The 24,175-nt window shown below is 38.9% G+C and overlaps 1 protein-coding gene across 1 annotated transcript in view; it reads right to left on the bottom strand.

Moving 5' to 3' along the window:
* Nucleotides 1-739: 739 nt before the first annotated feature.
* The window catches only part of LOC131428638 (uncharacterized), a 74,229-nt gene continuing 50,793 nt past the window's right edge, over nt 740-24,175 (bottom strand). The window contains exons 7-11 of the mRNA XM_058592684.1: nt 22,175-22,527; nt 21,857-22,109; nt 1,725-1,851; nt 1,076-1,664; nt 740-1,014 (exon numbers count right to left, since the gene is read on the bottom strand). Coding sequence (XP_058448667.1) covers nt 857-1,014; nt 1,076-1,664; nt 1,725-1,851; nt 21,857-22,109; nt 22,175-22,527 — 1,480 coding nt within the window. The 3' untranslated portion in view covers nt 740-856. The remainder of the gene's footprint in view (nt 1,015-1,075; nt 1,665-1,724; nt 1,852-21,856; nt 22,110-22,174; nt 22,528-24,175) is intronic.

Consider the following 24,175-nt stretch of genomic DNA (forward strand, 5'->3'; position numbering starts at 1 on the left):
ATTCGAGCCAAATATTTTTCCCTGGAGTATCTTTTTGACATCAGCAAAGGACAAGTAGTCGCTGGGGTTAATGATATTGAGAATATAGTGGGTGAGAACACAGATCGAAGTCCAATTCGTGCAATTTGGCCATTGTTTTTACTGACTTGTGGCACGGTGCATTGTCTTGGTTAAAGACGATTTTTTCTTCTTCATATAAGTACGTTTTTTCTAGGTTTCTTACTTCAAATACATTAATAACTCTATGTAATTATAAATTTTTATGGTACTTTCCTTTTGAAGATAGTCGATGTTAATTCTACCTCGAAAAAAACTAAAAACTAACGCCATGATTGTTCCAACTACCTGTTTTGTTTTCGGATGGCTTTCCTCGTCTGAATACTGATGTGACTCCGGAGAAAATCGGTGGATCCATGTTTCGTCCACTGTTTCATACCAATGCAAGAAATCATTTTTTTTACGAATGAACAGTTCCGATCAACTCTCGGAATCGTAGATGCCTTGCTCAGGCCCGTGCGCAGGAATCATTTAAGGGCGGCAAAAATTGAAAAAAAAGTGCGTCATCCACAATATTGGCACTGTAAAACAAATTCTACGAACGAAGTGTGAATAATCAAGTTGTTTGCACTTTTATATAGTATTCTATTGTTCAAGGAATTTAAAAATGAAAAATTCTCCATGGGGGAGGTTAAAGCCCCCGGTTAAAGGTTAACGGTACTCTCATAATAAATCACAAAACTTTACAAAAAAACACTTCGAATTTATTCAAACACCTGATAAGTTCTTCAGAGAAGCGCATGTAAACTTCGTTTACATAAATAACTCAACAACACAATTTATAAAAAAAACTACAGAGCTAACGTCTTTCAAGTTGCACCAAATGTTCGCTTTCGAGTCGCAAAATCGCATCGAATTTGAATCGTAATTCTTCCTCCCGTAACTTTGTCTTGAATCGAAATTTCTTTACCATCGTCACCATCATGATCTTCATGCTTATGTAAGCATATCGTAAACCTGGAAGAAGAAAACATATTTGATGAAAGTTGTTTCATTCGAAAGGTAGACTTCAACTAACCCAAGCAATTCCTAGAACCGCCGCTAAATGCCAGAAACGCAAACGGATGTCTATCTTTAGATCTTGCCGCGGAGAATCGTTCCGGATCAAACTTTGCCGCATCCGCTCCCCAAACATCCTCACGTCGATGCAAGCTATATATGTGGATCATCAGCATGCTGTTGGCAGGAACTTTTAAATCACCGACCAGAGTATCATTAACATTTTGACGAACAATGAACGGAGCTACTGGATATAATCTAAGAGCCTCTTTAAGAACCATTTCCATGTACTCAAGCTTTTTCAACGAGTCTAGCGTAAACTCGGACTCACTAAACGGATAGACCTGCATGACCTCGTCGTAGAGCTTCTGCTGCACATCCGGATAGAAGGCCAGCAACAGACAAGCGTATGAAATGGCGGTTGCGGATGTGTCCGTGCCCGCTCCGATTATGGTGTACACGTTCTCGATTATTTCCCTGTCAGTAAATTTTCTCATCTTGTTGGTAAACATTTCATCCACAAATATTTGTGGCTTCTTGAACTCCTCGTCCTTGTCAACAGGTTTCTGTTCTACGTTTTTAAGACGAGTGGCGATGCCATCGACTATCTGTGAATAGAAATTGCAATAATAAAAACAGTAATCACAATTATCTTTTCGCGAATATACTCTCAAAATCAGACGATCAAGATAGTTTCGTAGAGCAAGATACTCTCGGTATATTCCGGAACAGTGATAAACAACATCCAGGTAGTGGTGAACACTCAGAAGCCTCCGCGAAGTTAGAAAGAAATATCTGAAATAGATATGTTTTGTTAATTACCCGAAAGAAACCACAAACGTCTGCAGTGGCGTACCAAGGAAATTTGGCGCCCGGGGCAAAATAAGAGATTTTGCGCCCCCATCGTTGAATTAGTGAGCAAAAAATAAAAATCCAGAAATCCGCAAAGATCTTCGGAGAGCAAAAAAAAGGTCAGAAAGGTGACTTTGCCGCCCCCTTCAAATGTTGTGCCCTGGGCGAATGTCCCCTTCGACTCACCCCCCCTCCTCCCTCACTCCGTCCCCCACTCCATCCCTAGGTACACTACTGAACGTCTGATAATGTTCGTTGATTTGCACTTTGACGTTGAAGCCGTCCCCAGCAAAGTTTTACTGAGTGCATAAAGACAGAAATCAAATTTGCCTATCTTTGTCTAATCCTTGGAAGTGCTCTTCCCTGAAGTTACGCTAGCGATTCAGTGAAACCAATGTTCAAGCGGCAAATAAAGGTTTTGAGAATTTCGTTGTGGTCGAAACTCCACTGTTCCAAATCCGGAGTAAAAATAATAATATGAAAAAGCTCCACTGTCGATAAAGCATGAAGCGGCAAGCCCTTCGAAACGGTTATGGAGTGTATCGAAAATATGATATCCACAAATTTTTCTTTCAAATTATGATAAAAAACGATATTTTATTCAAACTAAAAATTTATCCTTTATTGTACGAGGTTAAACTTGAGCATAATGAAAACCGGATGATATTTAAGTTATTCCTTCACGAATTTTCGAACTTTTGATCGAACGCTCTTCATCAAATTCCGGACAAGCGGCTGCCTTACCAGTTTCCTTAAAGATCTTCTTCACGATTACCCAGTACCGTTCGATGGGTCGAAGCTGAGGGCATTGATATTTTTCTCAACGAAATTTATACCCTTTTCCGCAAGCCAATTGAGAGTGGTTTGGCATAGTGAGCCGATCTCTCTTCTGGAGACACTCAGATCGATAGATTACTGCATTTATAGTTCCGGTAGTGTAAAAAATGGTTGACTTCAAACCACAGGAGCATATTGCTTGCCATACCAGTACCGAATTTCTCCACTTGAATCGACCTGTCCGTATCACTCACTTCCTCCCCAACGACGAAAGTAAAGTATTGTGGACCTGGAAGGGTTTTGGAGTCCTCCTTTACATAAGTCTCATCGTCCATCAAAACGCATGCATCCGGACACTGCAAAAGACGCGAGTACAATTTTCGGGCCCTTGTTGCTGCTCGCTTCTTCTGTTCTACATTTTGTTTCGAGATTTTCTGCTTCTTATAGATCTTCAGGTGCTTTCGCCTCTTTAAACGCTGGATCATTCCGACACTCGTTCCTGTTTTTTTGCCAAATCACGTATTGACATCAGGGCTTGCAAATTGAAGCAACGAATATGAACGAAAGGGTTTCACCATCTGTGCTATTCACACACATTCGTATGTCAGGTAGAATTCACAGCGCAACCCAAGCCAGGAGAGCTGCTTCGTTCGTTCAGTAGTTCATGAATATGCCCGCTTGCTGAGACCTATGCTTCATGAGGTTAGCATTTGATGAATGGTTCTCATATTGTAGATGCCTATGAGGAAACTAGTTTCATAACTTTTAGTTCCGATGAATATTAATTTAAAGAACATTGCTTTTAGTGTTTCTAGGATATATACACAGTGTAAACTGCCAAGAAACAAATTGATCGTTTTGAAAATGGGCTCAAATGCAAAACTTCTGCTATAAAATGTTTAAAGTATGTTCGAAATGTGATCAAATTTGGTCTTGGAATGCGAACATTATGTTAAAAATGATTTCTGTAAACCTACTTTTTAAAAATAAACCGTAAACATTGCCTAAATGACTTTGCTTCGCGTCTTGTAGCACACCGTGAGGCAAGGTCTTCTTTCTCGTACAATACTAACGAGAGCGAACCCTTCATTTCATTACATTGTCATGGATTGCTTAGTTCATGTGTTAACTGAGACTGAGAGCACAGACAGTTTACTTGGCAAGGGGAATTGGTCTGCTCAGTAGCATATACTCTCACGCATCCAGTTTCTCTCTAATATAGGTCTCTCATTCAGCTATGTCAAGCAAAGTGTTCACAGCAGATATTTTTTGTTGCTTCGTTCGTTTGAGGATTCACAATACAAGCCCTGATTGACATTGATTTGTTCTTCATTATTAGAGATACCACTTTCTGGTCCAGTTTCGAGTTGGAAGAACTGGGTTTTCAGCCTCTTTCTGGTAGCTTATCCAAAGAATAGTGTTCCCCAAACTTATTAATGATGGTTTTAACACTGGTATTCCAATCCGCTTCGCCAATTTTCGCATAGTAATACCCTTCTCACTTAACCATGTGTCCAGAACCTTAATTTTCACTTCCTTTTCAATACGCGACATTTTGAAAACGCAGAATTTCAACCGCACAATCAAGTAAACAATCGAAAGCTGACAGCCAAACGCACAGCAAGCTGTGATCTGAGCATAAAAAACCATCACAAATACATGCGTACAACACAAATAGCTTAGTTTCGATACACTCATTACACAGAACATTGTGAAAAACTACCTAAAATGGAGGTTAAAAAGGGGCAAAACTTGGGCAAACGACAATAATAACAGTACATAAAGTTGTACAGATTCTGCAGATGAGAAAGATCCATTTCGCCGAAAGTCATTTCGCCGAAAGGGTCATTTCGCCAAATTCTTCATTAGTCTTAATGTCGTGATTGGAAGCGATAGAAAAAGACAAATAAAAAATGATTATGTTTACTCCCGTTTTGTTGACCAACAATCGTACTTCTAATATGAGCCAGAGACTTGAATAATTTTGTAGGTTCATTCGTGATCCTTTGAACGGAATTCCCAAAATAACTTTTTGACTTTATTAGTGTACCTATTAGGCAGATGAAAAAATATCTAATGCGGCTACGCCACATTCGTTTTGTTCATATGCTATCCGACCACGCTACCGCTCGTTCGGACTTAACTGAAGCAAAAAACCTAGCCTTGAGTAGACCGGGTAAACGAGGCGGTTACAGGTTTGTATGCGAGAGGCCGCCGCTTCCGACTCCGAGCCATCTTGGCTTCGGTTATGTGGCTGCGCCACATCAATCATCGAAGAGATACAATAACAAAGAGATATTTTTGACTCTAGAAAAATGACCATTTCGGCCAAATGGCCCTTTCGGTGAAATGACCCTTTCGACGAAACGACTTTCGGTGAAATGACCCATTCGGCGAAATGGCCCGTACCCAGGATTTCGTTTCGGGAGGAGTCCTCAGGTCACCCAAAACTATACCATGACTGTCCCAGAAAACCGATGTTCCATTGAGCCTCCCTAGACCACTTCAGAGCACTCGTGCCGACTTGTCAGATAATCAATTTGTTCATTGACGTATAATAATAGATCTAGACATCATGAACCATAACTGATCGATACCAAAAGTCCAACCAGATCTGCTTCAGCATAGCCAAACATGCTATGCTGTGTGCGCCCAGTACTAATCCTTGAGGCATTTGTTAGGAAACTTTTATTTCACGGTGTAATCTGAAAGAGCATTACCCTCCCAATATTTATAAAACTTTCCTTAGCCGTTCTACCACCCAAAATTTAGTTTTGAGAAAACGAAAATCTTGATTTTTAATATAATAGTATAAGTTTATATTAGGTGTACAAAATATGTAGGTTCGTAAAACTATCAATAAATGTGTTTGGTTTCGAGAGGGATCAAGGCCCCTCTGGGTACGTGCCTGTGACATAAGCAATCATCATTAACATTGTTTTTTTTTATCTGAGGGCGCCTCCTGAAACGAAACCTGAGGTACCTATATTTTTCTTCAGCTCCTAAAACAAAAAAACAATAAATCACCCAAACCAACAGTTTTGAACAAAATTTATTAGAAATTGGACTATTCAAACACATATCACCCTATAATCTCGAAACCGAAAGTAAGATCCGAGTAAAACTCAACAACCTAGGCCATTTTGACTCTGAAAAATGCAGAAGAATGAAAAAAGCCCCACTCAACATGACGCCAAACACTGTTAAAGACAGCATATTTACACTGTAATTTGATAAATGCATTCGTTTCAATATGGCGTATCTTTTTCATTGAAACAGTCTCATTAAAATATTTTTTGCCTCTTTATTTTGATAATTTCTGACAATAATTCTGGCTCATTTTTGACACCGATTTATCCAGATTAATTTGAGTAGTTCACAAAAGCTGCTTCAGCGTTTATGTCATCATTTGCGTTGCCTTTTTGTATGAGAAGAGTGATGCTAATCTAAGAAAACCATTCTTAATTTTTTTGAGAGCCAGAAAGTCAATTTTACCAAATAAACATTTTTCAATCCACCTAGTGGTGTAATGCATCACTAGAAGATTCTTTGGGTATAAACTACCATCATCTTCACAATTTGTAAATAGTTATGTCAAGTTAATATAGATTTAAATGTGGCATCCCCGCACGTTGTACAAAATTGAACAAAGCACGCGGTGTGCTATATGGTGGTGTTTTCTTTTTCCGTACCAGCACGTACCGTTGCGTACCGGTTTTGCATCATTTTGTATGATAGTGAGAAAATTTTGATACTCATCGCCTTATAATATCGGAACCGGAAGCCGGATCTGAATGAAATTGCACAGTATCTTCTAAGACACTACTAGCTTTCACTTGAACCATGATTTGTGAAAATCCGTTGCTGATAAACTGAAGTGAGTTTCTTTTCTTCACTATTACCAGTTCGGAAACCGGGGACTAGTGGTCCCAAAGTAGATTTATATTTCCGCTAACTAACAACTAAATGAATTTACCAGTAAGTGTTATAAAAATTTTCACCTCGTTTCGTCATCACTTGTGAGAAAATACTCATAAAATTGAAAATTTTTCACTTATCGTGCTGTGACACCGGAACTGAAAGTCGGATCTGGATAAACTATGCGGGGACTTTTTAAATAATTTCAAGACCTACATACATACACACAGACAGACACAGAAAATCGATATTTAAAAACAATTGTTTTCGAGATGACAATAAATTTCGACTTTTCATGTTTCTATGACATTTGGTATCAAAAAAAATTGTGGTGCTTTTTCAAGATCGAAAATTTTCAAAGCTTAACCGCAGAGCAGCTAGCTCCAATTTGGCATTGGGGCTTTTTATAGGTGCTCAAACTTTTGAGCACTACCGCTTTACGACATTAGAGGTGACCCCAAAATAATAGCACCCTTATATGTATAAGAACGGTAAAAAACAATGTGTTTTATCGGTTACGTCACTTATATCATCATATCTCCGAAACCAGAAGTATCAGCCATTTGATCTTCAAACTTGATTAATGGACCAACAGTAGCTTTCGAAGTGCACATATACACACAAAGACATTTTTCGAGCTCGTCGAGCTGAGTCGATTGTTATATAACACTATGGATCTCCGAGGCTCCAAAGTCGGTTTTTCCAGCAATTCTAATATCTTACAATAGGCGGGGAGACGACGTCTCCCCGATAAGGTGATGAAGAGTATCCTTAACCTTAAGGTCATTCGCCTCTTGGGGCTAAAAAAACTCTGGCCCTATGTTCGGGATTAGGAATCCGACTTCGCGCTATACCTTTACCCGTTCTGATTCAGTAAAAACCATTCAAGCGAAGAGGTTGTGTTTCGATTATACTGGCTCGTGAGTTAACGGCTGCAGGTAGTTAAAACTACTGGTGCTAATCGCCAAGGCAATATTCGGGGCGTTTCCCGACTGGAAAGCTAGCAACGAAGGCCATCCCGTTCATACGCGTAGAGGTGTAGAGACACAGAGGTGCAAGCGCATAGAAGTGACGAGTCACGGAGGTGCCATCGCATAAAGGTGCGAAGACGAAGGGGTGCAAAGGCACAGAGGTGCTAAAGCAACCCAGTGCTGATCTACCAGATACCAGAATTTGTACGCTGCGTAGGATCGAAAGAGACGACATATATCGCGAGGTGCTACACTGCAAACATCACATTTGATCGCCACCAAGAGCAATAGCACTGTACCAGGTACATGCAGCACACCAAGTTCAGTGGTGACCACAACGACGGCAGAGAAACTGAGATAGCAGAAAACGATACCAAAAGACTGCCAATTGGAAATCGTTGGATGAGCCTCACGTCGTTCTTCCCGATAGAGGAACAGAGACAACAGCAACAAGGTAGATTAATTCAGTTTAATTTTTTTATTTCTCTTATAACTGACATTTTTACTATACATAAGTTTTCATTTTGATATTATTAATTTACAAAAAAAAACAGTTAATGTAATGGATGATCTCATGGAAGATCATCCGAATCCAATTCCGGATACTAGTTAGAGCTTAAATATTCCATTATCCAGAGCGTACCACAGGGCCATGGATAGTATATTTTCGAAAAAAAGAAAAGGTATTAAATTTGATGCAAATTACAAAGGAATTGACATCACATTTTTCAAAAGTTATAGAAATCTCTAAAGTCAATAGAGATAAAATTCGAGTTGTTGTTAACGATTTGAAACAGGCAAGCGAAATTGTAACCTGTAAATTATTTGCTGTTGAATATAAAGTTTACATTCCATCGAAGGAGGTGGAAATTGACGGTGTTATGACTGAAGCAAGTCTGACAGCCGATGATTTACTTAAAAATGGAGTTGGTCGTTTTAAAAAACTCCTTGCTTGAGGAAGTTAAGATACTCGAGTGCAAGCAATTGTATTCAGCATCTATTGTCGATGGAATGAAGTCTTATCGTCCCTCAGATTCGTTTCGAGTAACATTTTCCGGATCTGCGTTGCCTAGCCATGTCTATATCGATAAAATTCGTCTTCCTGTTCGGCTTTTCGTACAGCAGGTTATGAATTGCACGAACTGTTGTAATAAATCTAAATGTATAATATGTCAAGGACTTCATAAGGATAATCTTTGCGATAAAGATATTGAAAAATGTGTTTATTGTGTGGAGAGTCCTCATGATCTTTCAGTATGTGCTGCATTTAAGTTGCGTAAAGACAAAATGAAGCTATCTTTAAAAGCACGGTCTAAGCGCACATATGCAGAAGTGATTAAAACGATAATTGATTTCCCACCTTTGGAAACCGAAAACGGTTTTTCAAATCTCGCGGAGCCAGAGGAATCTGACTCTGACGGAAATAGTGACATACTGGTTTGTCAAATTCACAAACCAATCCAGGAACTAGCTCAAGAAAAGACAATAATCCAGTGAGCTCCGTTTCACAGCCACCATCAGGATTACTGAAGTTTTCGGAAATTGTAGAATGGATTTTCGCAGCATTCAATATTTCTGAACCTCTAAAGACCACCATAACGGCATTCCTTCCAATAGCTAGAACTTTTTTGAAACAGTTATCAGCTCAATGGCCAGTTCTTTCAGGTTTTGTATCATTTGATGGATAATTTATCAACCGCCGCAAATGATTCAATCACTGTTCTGCAGTGGAATTGTCGAAGCATCATGCCAAAATTTTATTCATTTAAAGTTTTGTTGCATAGTCAAAAATGTGTTGTATTTGCTTTGTGCAAAACATGGCTTACATCAAACATAGCCTTAAATTTTAATGACTTTAACATTATACGTCTCGATAGAGACTCCCTGTATGGTGGAGTGCTTTTAGGAATTAAGACATGTTATTCCTTTTATAGATTAAACATTTCTTCGACTTCTAGTATAGAAGTTGTTGCTTGTCAAATAAACATTGAAGGAAAGGACATTTGCATTGATTCGGTATATATTCCTCCAAGAGCTCAAGTTGGACAGCGACAGCCTAATGAAATTGTCGAAGCCCTTCCTGCTCCACGATTGATTCTGAGAGATTTCAATTCGTACGGAATGATGAGGGGTTCCGTTTACAATGATAGCATGACGGTATTATATATGGGTAGCATGACACGAATTCCAAGACCTCCTGCAGGTCCAAGTGCATTAGATTTATCTCTTTGTTCGACTTCAATTCTACTAGATTGCACCGGGAAAGTATTGCTGATCATTTACCAATCATCATCTCAATTAGCAGTAACAAAGACATTGCTAATTCAGTTAATATTCCATATGATTTGACAACAAATATTGACTGGATTGAATTCCAAAGTAGTATCTCAAGTACCTTGAACTCAATGGAAGCGCTCCCCCCACTTGAAGAATATGACTTCCTTGTTTGTTCGATTCTGGAGGCCCCAGAACAATCCCAAACTAAACGCTTTCCTGGGCCAACGACTAACAGAAGGCCTTTCCAACCCCTGGTGGGACAAAGAGTGCTCAGAGGCTAAGCACGCAAAAGACGTTTTTAAAACGAGGAGGAGGAACTCCTCAGAATTTTGAAGAATTCTTGACTTTAGAGTAGTGCATCCAAGCACAAGTACAAGTACAAGAGCATATTTCGGGTCAAGAAATGTAGCTAATGGAGACATTTTGTCGAAGGTTTGTCAAGAGAAAACGCAATGAGCGCTCTTTCGAATACGGCCAGACGAATGAAGAATCGTAAAGTAGAAAATGAGAGTGAGGAATACTCGAATCAATGGATATATGACTTTGCGAAGAAAGTTTGTCCAGATTCTGTTCCTACGCATAGCATTATTAGGAAGTCTTCTCCAAATAATAGTTCCATTGATAGCCCCTTTTCAGTGATGGAATTTTCCACAGCACTCATGTCTTGTAACAATAACGCTCCTGGGTTGGACAGAATTAAATTCAACTTGGTGAAGAATCTGCCCGACCTTCCAAAAAGACGTTTGTTGAAAATGTTCAACAAGTTTCTTGAGCTAAATATTGTCCCACCTGATTGCAGGCAAATGAAAGTTATCGCCGTTTTAAAGCCGGGGAAACCAGCTTCCAATCACAACTCATACAGACCCATTGCAATGTTGTCCTGCATCAGAAAATTGTTCGAAAATATTATTCTTCGACGTCTCGACACTTGAGTCGAGACGAACGGTTTGTTGTCAGATACTCAGTTTGGCTTCCGTAGAAATAAAGGGACGAATGATTGCCTTGCTTTACTTTCGTCTGACATCCAAATTGCCTTCGCTCAAAAACAACAAATGGCATCTGCATTTTTAGACATAAAAGGAGCATTTGATTCATTTTCCATTGTTGTTCTTTCAGACATGGACTTCCAGCGGTTATAAATATTTATTTGCACAACTTTTTGTCAGAGAAATGCATGAATTTTTCACATGCCGATTTGGCAACAATCAGAATTAGCTACATGGGTCTCCCACAAGGCTCATGCCTCAGTCCGCTCCTTTATAAATTTTACGTGAATGACATTGACAGCTGTCTAGTAATCCCATTTACACTAAGACAATTGGCAGATGATGGCGTGGTTTCAGTTACTGGAACCAAATCTATTGATCTGCAAAAACTATTGCAAGATACCTTAGATAACTTATCCGTTTGGGCTGTTCATCTGGGTATTGAATTCTCTGCGGAGAAAACAGAGCTGGTCGTCTTTTCAAGAAAGCATGATCCCGCGCAGCCTCAGCTTCATACAATGGGAAGAATGATCCAACAGATTTTGACTTTCAAATACCTCGGGGTGTGATTCGATTCCAAATGGACGTGGGGAGGACACATTAGGTATCTGATAACGAAATGCCAACAAAGAGTAAATTTTCTTCGAACAATAACAGGATCTTGGTGGGGTGCTCATCCGGAAGATCTAATGAAATTGTATCAGACAACGATACTTTCAGTGATGGAATATGGATGCGTTTGCTTTCGTTCCGCTGCAAACTCTCATATTATCAAATTGGAGCGAATTCAGTATCGTTGTTTGCGAATTGCTTTAGGGTGCATGCATTCGACACATACAATGAGTCTTGAAGTTCTGGCGGAAGTTCTTCCATTGAAAGATCGTTTTTGGGAGCTTTCATCGCGACTGCTAGTAAGATGTGAAGTACTGAATCCCCTGGTTATTAATAACTTCGAAAGGCTAGTTGAGCTTCAATCTCAAACAAGATTCATGACAGTATATTTTAACCATATGTCACAAGAAATCGACCCTTCAAGATATATTCATATCCGTGACACCCTTTTAAATGTCCCTGACTCAACTCTATTTTTCGACACATCCATGCAGCGCGAAGTGCGTGGAATTCCGGAATACATACGCTCGATGGAAATCCCAAAAATATTTACAAGTAAGTTCAGGCATATTGACTCTGAGTAAATATTTTACACGGACGGATCACGAATTGAAGAGGCTACTGGGTTTGGTATATTCAACAATAATGTTTCGGTTTCATTTAGGCTTCAAGAACCTGCATCTGTTTATATAGCAGAGTTAGCAGCAGTTCATTAAAGCTTGAGGGTAATCGTCACATTATCTCCAAACCATTATTTTCTCTTCATAGATAGTCTGAGTGAAATTGAAGCCATTCGCTCAAAAGCTGCTTGGGAAAAATAAAACAGTGTCTGAACGACACATTGAATAATAATTATCAAATCACAATAGTTTGGGTCCCGGCTCATTGTTCCATTCCAGGCAATGAAAGAGCTGATAGTTTAGCCAACCCAAGTAGCAATGCGCAACTAGTTCTGATACGACTAAGTCCAAACTATGTTGCAACAAGAGCACGAATATGTTCTTTAAGTTATATTGGTTGAAACAAGGTGACAACAGTTCGTGCTCGCATCTCAGCCAACACAGTCCAAAATCGTTTGCGGTCGAAGCAAAAGAAACAAAGACAATACAGTGCAGTGAACAATAGAGTGTACGAAATGGGCAAATACGATTTAACAAAGCCTGAAACTTGGCCAACAAGGCCAAATTCAATTTGTATAGATTTCAAGCGTTGCAAAGTTAGACCAGCAGCAAATGAAATTGAAATCTTACTTAAAGAACGAATGCATCTAGATGCTAATAATGTAACTGAGATTCAATTCAACAAGGCGTCGAACTGTGTGTACATTATGTTTAAACGTGAAAGCGATGCAATTGCATTCGCTTCGGTTAACAACGAGGTGCACAGCGTTGAGTGTGACAACATTAAATACAAAATTCCTGTGCACATGGTGGACAATGCCATACAAGTACGCGTGCATGACCTTCCCCCGCAGTCCAGCGATCAGTGCGTTCGGGAAATTATGTCGCAATACGGTGAAGTTCTTTCCATCGAAAGAGAAGTATGGCGGAATTTTTTCCCCGGCATCCGGAATGGCGTGCGAGTGGTACGTATGCAACTACGTAAGGCTGTTCCATCATACATCATTTGTGGTCAAGGTGGGACACATCCGTGTAAAACGCTGATTACCTATGAAAATCAGCTGGTTACATGTCAGTTTTGTGAACAACCTGCACACTACGGTAAACCTTGCACTGAAACTGCGAAAAGAACATCTTCAACAAAAGACAAGGTCAACCGTTCAACAACGAAAACTAGTGAGCGTAGTACTCCTGTTTCACCATCAAACCAACTAACAACTGCAACCAATGTACAACAAGGCGCTCCTACAGCAACTAGCAACGAGCTCAAGACTGCGAACAACAAGGAAAACGAAAAGAAGACGGAAATCAACAACAAAACCACCGATGCGGCAATGGAGGACGAGACGAGCCACGAACAAAGTGCCCCTCAACCCTCGCAGGAGGGAAATGGAAGCTCTCCTCCTAGAAAAAGAGTGACAACGAGATCCACTTCGAAAAATTGTTTATTTAAAAAATCGGCTAATTCGGCCACGTAAAGCTTGTACGCAAATAGGCCTGAATAAAAACATCTTTTAAATAAAAAAAAAAAAAAAGGTGACAACAATTTTTCTTCATAACATAACTAGTTACGAAATAGTTATTTAGGTTTCAAATCACCACATATTTTTGTCATATTGAATTAGTTATAATTTTGAAGCTATCGTTATTTAATCCAAACATATCTTTGATAACAACTATTCTTCTAGCTACTAGTTAAAAATGAGTTTATTTGTTAAAAATAGTAGCAACCCGCAACTAGTTCTGATACTACTTAGCCCAACTATGTTGCAACAAGAGCATGAACATGTGTTTTATGTTATACTGGTTAAAACAAGGTGACGGTAGTATTTCTTTATAACATAAACATTGAACTAACTATCATTTGTAAGTTATCGTTACTTGATACTAACATATCTTTTTCACAGCTATGGTTTTAGCTACTAGTCGAAAAAAGGTTGCGAAACCATTATAAATACGTAAGATTCAGATAGCTATCGATAGGTTTTTCCAACGTAATGATAACGGAAATATAACCAAAAAAACTTTGTTGGCTTGAACATGGCGATCACACTATGGAGTCGCAGGAAGTGTATAAAACCAAAGACATCATATTAACAAGATTAACATTAACAAGATGGTGTGGAATGTGATGCCGTGCGATGGCGTTGCTGAACTGAAGATTGATTTCGCTCCAAGCTGACAGAATCTAATAAAACATAAATAAAACCAGGATATTACTTTTTTCAAAACTACTTTTTGGGAAAAATAATGAATGGCAGAATAGTCATTTTTATTCTATGCACTATCATAAACTCGAAGAAATCAATATATGGATTAAACATCGATTGTTATATTACAATATATGAATTTAAAATAATGAGAAATCACTCTACTAGAATTGATTTTGAGTATTCTGAACAAAGAGTTTTTTCGTTGTTTATTGTTCATACCTTCATAAACAAATTTAGATTGAAGGCGCATAAAAAACAGTTAATTAAAATTGAACTCCACTCGACAGTTTTAAAATCGTTGTGAAATTTTTACCTTGTATCAAGTTTGTGATTTCAAGTACTAACTAATATTTTATTGCTGATAGAAAAGTTGTCTGGATCCATTCATTGTTTATAATGTCGATGGTGACTAAGTTTCAACTAGTTTACTTGAACACAAGTTATTTTCAAGTTATGGAATGATAAGTTATTTCAGTATAGCATTACAACGTAACGACAACTTATTTTTGACCGACTTAACAACTAGTACTAGTCGGTTGCTCGGCCATCCATGGAAGTTGACCGTCAATGTCAATTTCCCTCTCTGAGCAGCCTAGATAGCCGTGTAGTGTCGGTAGCGGTTTCCCAACTGGCTAAGAATAACGCTACGGTCCACCTGTACCGGTGGTATAAGTCTACCAAACAGGTAAGCCGTGTGGCATCCGGCGGAATTATTTTTTACCAAGAATTGATCCACTGGTTTCCTGTTCCATGTCGTAAAAGGCCACAAAAATAGGAACTCCTAAGTCAAGGTGTATTTCCGTGCCGATGGCTGAATGGCTGCAGGAGGTTAAACAATGCAGTCGTGAACGGAATATCTTGGGATTTTCCCTTACTGTGTTAAGCGAAGCTCTGGCACAGTGGACGACTTCTTTCTTCGCAACTCGTGGGATTTAAATGATTAAAACATTTAAAAAAATCCTTACATGGTTCGCTATAGGCGATTATAAGCCAATATATTTGGTTTCTTGTAGTTGTTGTACGGTAAGTGCTGGAGGTGGAGTGTTCGTTACTTTAATTGATAATGGTTAGAGTAGCACAAATCAATCTCCAGCATAAACGTACAGCAACTATGAATCTATCCAGACTTCTGCAAGAAGGTAAAGCTTCTTTAGCTTTGGTTCAAGAACCATATTTCCAAAAGGGAAACTTCTACGTTGGAAAATTGTTAAACCCAGTCTTTGTTGCCTTTAACAAGACCGGAATGACTAATCCACGTGAAATGCCTCGAGCATGCATACTTGCAAATAGTGCTCTCGATGTCTCTCTCATATCGGAGCTCACAACTCGGGATATTTGTGCTGTCACAGTTGGTATGACTACTGATGGCATAGACAGGAAATATGTCTATTGTTCGGCATATTTGCCGCATAACCAACCTTCGCCAAGCGATGACTTCAAAAAGGTTGTATCATACTGCTGCAAAAGTGATTTACCGCTTGTAATCGGCAGTGACATAAATGCTCACCATATCATTTGGGGCAGCACAGATATAAATTCGAGAGGCTCTGATATGATGGAATTTGTGAGCAGTACAAACCTGCACATAGTCAATGCAGGAAACCGTCCAACTTTTGCGAGATCTGGCAGAGAGGAGGTTTTGGACGTAACTCTCTGCTCTGATAGAATTGCGCATGAGTTGGTGAATTGGCTCGTCTCCGATGAGCTCGAACCTTCGTTGTCTGATCATAAGTACATATTCTTTGATCATTCAAACGTTAAATTTGATATTATCACATATCGTAATCCCAAATCTACAAACTGGGACCTCTATGAAGAGGGCTTGGCGACTAGATTTTACGGGTACCAACCAACAATTGAAACCCCAATTGATTTGGAAAATGTTGTCGACGAGACAAACTCACTCATAGTTGCAGCATATGAAGAGGCTTGTCCACTTCGGATTGTGCGAGCTACTAGAGGAACTCCTTGGTGGAATGCTGAACTTGCTAGACTAAGGAAACTATGCAGAAGAGCTTGGAACCACCGTCGCAGAAATGGGTCGGAGGCATTCGTGTTAGCTCGAAGGGCTTACAAAAATGCTCTTCGATCGTCTGAGCGAAGTGGTTGGAAAAGCCTCTGCACAAATGTCTCTAGTCTCAACGAGGCTAGCAGATTAAATAAGTTACTTTCGAAGTCTAAGGACTTTAATGTCAGTTTCTTAAGAACTTCAGATGGTGAACACTTGTCTGATGAAGGTGATGTACTTCACTATCTTTTTAACACTCACTTTCCAGGATGTATGGATCCATCACCGACAGCTCTTCCCGAGACTTTTTCAGGTAGTTACGATTCTTGGGCCCTGGCTCGAAGCGTTGTGACGATTGAATCGGTCAAATGGGCAGTTGAGAGTTTTGCTCCGTACAAGTCTCCTGGAAAGGATGGAGTTTTCCCAGTGTTACTGCAGAAAGGGTATGAACATTTCAAACATGTTTTGAAGAAAATACTTACTTTTAGTCTTGCGACAGGATATATTCCAAGAGCCTGGCAGGAAATAATTGTCAAATTTATTCCCAAAGGCGGTCGCGACACTTATGAGGAAGCGAAGAGTTTCAGGCCTATCAGTCTAAGCTCATTTCTTCTTAAAACAGTGGAACGCATAGTCGATCACTATATCAGAAATGTTAGTTTGGGCCTGCATCCGCTACATGGAATGCAACATGCTTACCAGCGTGGAAAGTCCACTACAACCCTGTTACATGATGTTGTGTACAACATTGAAAAAGCTTTCTCACAAAAGCAATCTTGCTTGGGAGTTTTCCTAGATATTGAAGGTGCCTTTGATAACGTGTCTTTCAATTCAATTCTGGAAGCAGCCCGTGGTCATGGCATACCTTCAAGTATCACAAATTGGATACACGCAATGCTTAGCAATCGACTTCTTTGTTCATCGCTTCGGCAAGCAGAGATTGGAAAGCTAAGTGTCTGTGGGTGTCCTCAAGGTGGTGTACTATCCCCACTTTTATGGAACCTTGTCGCTGATGGTTTGTTAAGGAAACTTAATAACCTTGGATTTCCGACTTATGGTTTTGCCGACGATTATCATATATTGATGACCGGTATAAGCATTAACACTCTCTTTGATTTAATGCAGCAAGCCCTGCGATCTGTTGAACAATGGTGTTGTCAGGTTGGATTATCTGTAAATCCGGGCAAAACATCAATGGTTCTTTTCACTCATCGTAGGATAATCACAGGAGCTCGTCCGTTGCAGTTCTTTGGTTCAGAGGTCACTGTGGTCGAACAAGTTAAATACGTCGGGGTTATTCTTGACTCAAAACTGAATTGGTCTGCTCACATTGACTTCAGAATTAAAAGAGCTTGCATGGCTTTCGGCCAATGTAGACGAGCTTTTGGAAAATCATGGGGACTCAAACCCAGATATATTCATTGGATCTACACAACTATTGTTAGACCAATTTTAGCATATGGATGTCTTGTATGGTGGCAGAAAGGAGAAGTCGCGACAGTTCAGTCAAAGCTAAATCATCTCCAAAGGATGGTCCTAATGGCGATGACAGGAGCATTCACGACAACTCCTACTGCTGCTCTAGAGGCGCTACTGTGCATTAAACCACTACATGTGTTCCTAAAACAAGAAGCATTATCTTGTGCATATCGTCTTAAGGTTACAGGGCTTTGGAACAGTAACCCATTAGATTATGCTACCAGCCACACTCGCTTGTGGTCTCAAATGGTTACGTGGGATGAGTATTTACTCGCTCCTAGTGACCTAACTCTCACATGCAGTTTTCCTTTCAAAACATTCAATGTGAGCTATCCTTTTCGTGAGGAATGGTTGTCTGGTTGTCTGGAACGACAACTTGATGAACACATAGTTTGTTATACGGACGGTTCTCTGTTGAATGGTCGTGCTGGTGCTGGTGTCTACTGTCGTGAAATGAGGCTGGAGCAGTCTCATTCACTTGGTAGATACTGTACTGTGTTTCAAGCAGAAATCTACGCGATTCTGTGTGGAGTACAATCGGCACTTCAGCAGAGGATCTGTGGTAAGCGAATTTATTTTTGTTCCGACAGTCAGGCAGCCTTAAAAGCACTCAGTTCGAATGACTCACGGTCGAATCTAGTGATCGCATGTCGAACTCAAATTGAAGACCTCAGCATTTCAAATGCTGTTTACTTCTTATGGGTACCCGGCCATTCTGGTATTACTGGAAATGAATGGGCTGATGAGTTGGCTAGAGCTGGTGCAACGAATGATTTCGTTGGTCCTGAACCAGCTTTACCACTTTCAACTAGTTGGATAAAGCACAAGATTCGTTCTTGGGCTGTATCCAAACATGCCAGCTACTGGCGCAGCTTGCAAACTTGCGCTCAGACAAAAGCATTTCTACCAGATTTAAATCTGAAAATGTCAAAGTGTCTACTGCATTTCTCCAAGCATCATTGCAGTATTCTGGTCAGAGCTCTGACTGGACATTGCAAACTCAATTATCACATGGCTACTATTCAACGTGCTGAGTATTATTCGTGTGATTTGTGTGAATGCGATTATGGTACTTCATATCATCTGATATGTAACTGTCCCGCATTGACGCAGCTACGTATCCGGGTTTTTGGTTCTCCATACATGGTTGAGTCTGTGTATGCGGAGCTAAAATTGAAGGATATTCTCTCGTTTCTTACCCAATGTGGTAAGGAGCTATAGTCAGAAGGGTTCATCGTTCTTCCTGGAGTGAATGAATCCCTTCTGTATTTACCTTAAATAAGGTTTAGCAGATTGTTTGGCATCTTTTAGGGGGTGCCGAATTTACTTCTGCTCCTACATACTGCGAATCGTTCTGCATTCTTCCGGGAGTGCAGAATGGTGTCGCTTTTGTAAGATCTTCAAATCCTCTCGGGGGTTGGAGGTTTTATTAACAGCGGACTGTTCGGGACCTCGTAGAGGTTCAGAATTTACTTCTGCTTCCACTAAATGTGATCCTCAGCAGATTGTTCGGCATCCCTTAGGGGTGCAGAATTTACTTCTGCTTTTATGTGTTTTTGTGTCGTCAATTTTTCCCATCCTCCTAGTCCAACCCTTACCATTTCCTTTCAATCCTTCCCTCTTATATATCGGGAAAATGATGCTAAAAACAAATTGATGGCAAGGCACAAATCTCCAAATATCAAGGGGAACGTGCCATTTGAGCCAATTTGTTCTGATTCCTGATTCCTACTAGAATTGATTTTGAGTATTCTGAACAAAGAGTTTTTTCGTTGTTTATTGTTCATACCTTCATAAACAAATTTAGATTGAAGGCGCATAAAAAACAGTTAATTAAAATTGAACTCCACTCGACAGTTTTAAAATCGTTGTGAAATTTTTACCTTGTATCAAGTTTGTGATTTCAAGTACTAACTAATATTTTATTGCTGATAGAAAAGTTGTCTGGATCCATTCATTGTTTATAATGTCGATGGTGACTAAGTTTCAACTAGTTTACTTGAACACAAGTTATTTTCAAGTTATGGAATGATAAGTTATTTCAGTATAGCATTACAACGTAACGACAACTTATTTTTGACCGACTTAACAGCTAGTAGAAACTGCGCTTATTGTGTCACACAAGTGGTTAGATATTAGTAACAATAACTTAAATTTCTGGTTGCAAACTAGTCAGAAATAAGCTAGCGTAACAAAAATTGCTACTTGGGAAACGTGGTGCTATTGAGGGTGAAATTTATGAGAGACCGATTACTTTCAACGAATTCTATAGCGCGTCCCACCAAAGAACACTTGCCAGCTTCTTGGGATAAAGATGATCTGGGTCGGTGGATGCACTCAATTATTCCTAAAATATCGACAAAGGCATGGTTCAGGGGACTGGATGTGAGTAGGAATTTCATTCGTGTGATGTCCAGATTCATGTCCAATCACTACACGTTAGATGCACATCTCCTTCAAATTGGACTTTCCGAGACTAGTCATTGTGCTTGTGGCGAAGGTTATCGCGATAATGATAAATTTCTTACGCGCCTAAGGTAGACTATCTAATGTCCCAGTTCGCGACATTCTTGCTTGTCGTGCAATTCCTTTCATGAAACTTCTGTGTCATTTCATTAAGTCCTTTGGAGTTCCAATTTAGATTTTATTTTATGTTAGACTGTTTTCTCTTCCAAGAGGTCAACCAATAACCAACTATATGATATTGAATAAAAGTGATAAACTGATACAAACAAACTTGGAATAGTTATAAGATCATGTACAAAAGTAATGTATTTTATTTAATGTAATTTATAATAGCAAATCGCTTGATAAAAACAGTGTTTAGATTAACTAATGAATACCAAAATATTAATATGATATTCGAAATGTATTAGCTTTAAAATAGTATGTTATCTGGATGCCACGGCGAAGAAAAACTTATGTATATTGCCTATGAAATAAACGTATTTATGGAAAAAATATTTTTTTTTTTTACTTTTTACTTTTTTATTTATGACTTTTGGTCAGTCAGTAATTTTTACTTTTTTCGGTATTTTAACGATATCAAACTAACTAGAGATTATAAGAGGAGAAAGAATATGAAATCATAGAGCCATAGTACTCAAGGAAGAGCAAGGATGTGAAAAATAAAGTGCGGAAAAGTGAGACGTGGCAAGGGTCATTTTAAGTAAGCAGAAGGCTTCTCGTATCTAAACTTTTACCTTCTACCAGAGGAGTCGAATCGTTAAAATACCGAAAAAAGTAAAAATTACTGACTGACCAGAAGTCATAAATAAAAAAGTAAAAAGTAAAAAAATTTGATGGGATTCCATCACACACAGCGATGAATGGAGCGCACCCTGGGACGCATAGCCATACGCTACAACTCCAGGAACTCAAGCAATAGTTTCGGACAAATCTTCCATTCCGGTGTTATAACTAACTGAATAGAGATGAGAAAATATCAACACAATGAAACACATTGTGTGAGAAACCGTCGTGGGCAGAATGTGACAACTTTTCGTAACTTTACTTTTGCCGGTTCGGACAGTAAATGGCAAACGACCTTTGCCTTTACTTTCTGACATATCAGAGACTCGGATGACTCGTATCTTTAAGATGCCTAAGTTCGACTCCTCTGGTAGAAGGTAAAAGTTTAGATACGAGAAGCCTTCTGCTTACTTAAAATGACCCTTTTCACGTCTCACTTTTCCGCACATTATTCTTCACATCCTTGCTCTTCCTTGAGTACTATGGCTCTATGATTTCATATTCTTTCTCCTCTTATAATCTCTAGTTAGTTTGATATCGTTAAAATACCGAAAAAAGGAAAAAATAATTCATCAAATATCAAAATTCAATAGTTAATATATACTTCTTCAATTTTACTTTTTTTGGGTTATAAGTCAGAATCAAGGTGTAGTTCGAAATCCCCCACTTATCTCTACTCATAATTTCAAAAATCTAACCAATGCACCAATGTAAGGTCTCAATTGTTTTAAAGAAACTTGTATTATATTAAAAACTCATTTTTCCAACTGATCTTCCGTAAGAATTCAAACCTTCTAAATATTTAATCATGATTACCGACAATCAAATCATTTACCGTTCAATTTTGGAAACAAGTGACTCTGCCTCTTCAAGTACGCTGATATCGAATCCAAGTGTTGTTCCAAAAACCATCTCCATAGCAAATCTTTCCACATGCTCCAATATGTTAACAGTAGCTCCTTCCGGAAATGTATCCAGCCTTTCCACTAATTTCTTGGAACAGTCAGTAAATATTGGTATGAAACTTTGAAGTATTTTCATATTGAACGTGGAATTCAGTGCCTTTCGTTGGCCCTTCCAAATATGATCTGTGCGAATCAGTAGAACTTGATCAATGATCGTTCGTTATATAATTGATGTATAATATATTCACATTTTGCTCCAAACAATCCGTAATTTACTTCGAAAAAATTATAGAGAAATGGTTTATCCAACCAGACCGTTTCGGTAAGAATTTGCTGTGCAATATCCGGGTGTGTTGTTCCAAGGAACATTTTTGGACCCAACCAGAATTTAAACAATTTATTGCTCCGGTTACATAGTTTGAACATGTTCCAAAATCGCTTGACAGTACTTTTACCAATAAACAGATGTCCACAACCGACCAGTGGATAGTTCGTTTCCGCACTCGGAATGTCTTTTGCAAATGCATATTTTTTCCGAAAACTTATATATTGAACCACACACAACACAACCAAAAAACTCAGCAGAATTAGCCACATCTTCCTAAGCTAATAACTACAACCTGTTATCCGCTATCACTTTGAAAAACAACTGAATGCAAGAACTAGAATATTGCCGCTGAACGATTCCATTCGTTAACTCGTCAACAAAGATAATTTTTCATGTGATGACCTTTTTATTATGTTCGTTAATGCCTTCATTAACACCGAAATAACAGGTATGGCGTAGAAGTATGGCAATGTTCTTACTTCAGTTTTTTTAGAGATTTATCATCTCAGTTGAGGTAACGAGGTGCGTGGTTTATGTGACGATACATTTGCGTAAGCGTTTTATTTTCCTTTTCTAACACCCGGAGTTTGTAATAATTTTTTAAGAGTCTACTAGGCGTTTGCATAGTAAAAGTGAGGAAATGTGTACCTGAAGCATACGTTGGTAATAACTTTCAGGAATTAATGGTGACGACTACAATTTCAACTAAATTTACTACATTCCAGCTGATCGAGTTATGTGATAAATAATAATTAATATTTGGCACTGTACTTTAAACAACAAAGAATACATAGAAACTTTAAACAACAAAGAATACATAAAAACCTGAGTGCTCGAGATCGATGACACTTGTGCGGTTGATATAACTTAAAGTGAGGACAATCTTAAGAATTATAATTGTAGACACTCTCAAACACCCAAAGTAGCTTTTGAAATTTTCTCCGTTTCTGAAGTGTAAAATTGTTTCTTTTTTTTTAAGAACTGAAATTTGTCTTTTAGGTTTTCAAGAATTTTAGAAAATGTTCATAAGATTTAGAATATGATTAATTTCTCTCACGAAATTTTCATTTCGGTTACCTGCAACTTTGTCTTAGACACCCTGTTTGTACAGTTAAAACGCAATTCACACTAGGCCGTGCCGTGTCAGAAACGTATCCTCAACGTGCCGGTTTCTATTTGTTGATTATTCTCACTCTGCCGTGCTCCTTCCGTGCCGCTGATGTATGTATTAGTAACACACACACACACACATCACAATCATTGCGTTTGATGTACAGAGGGGTCTCGTACAACGCGGATTCGGTTTTGCCGGTATTCGTTGTTGCCGGATTCGTTATTGCCGGATAACCGCGATAAACGAGACCCAGAGCATATGGGATTTCGACTGATTGGGGCTGTAAACTGTTATCTCGCTTCGGTCGATAGATAGAGCCACACAGTCTTCGGCAAACTTGCTGTAGATACTTTGACCAACAATTTAGTGTAGTTTGACAGACAATTAGTTGAGAACTGCTCCGTCAGGGGCGCTTTGAAAAATGCATGACATAAATCATTCGCTTAACACAGACAAAACGATTTGAGCTTCAAGTAACTCGCAAATTATAGTATTTTGAAGAATGAGGGAATTTGGGAGTATGTCAAACAGCAAAAGTATTAACTCGGACTTACTCCATCAGATGTAGCTTGTGCTTATAAAAAAAACTAGAAGATATAGAGCGGTTTTGTTTGTTGGAAAGATGTTAGGAATGGCGCTAGTGTAATCACAATCTTACGATATAAAATTTTATATTTGTATTTAGTATGTGATATGTGATATGATATCGCGGTGTTTTCGGAAAGAATGTGGGGGAGGTAAAAACAGATTAAATAGTGTGAACAGTTGTAAAAAAATTTCTCACTTAGTGACGCTGGTGTGCAATTC

Source organism: Malaya genurostris, chromosome 2 (assembly GCF_030247185.1).
Source record: "Malaya genurostris strain Urasoe2022 chromosome 2, Malgen_1.1, whole genome shotgun sequence".
In the NCBI taxonomy this organism is placed as follows: domain Eukaryota; kingdom Metazoa; phylum Arthropoda; class Insecta; order Diptera; family Culicidae; genus Malaya; species Malaya genurostris.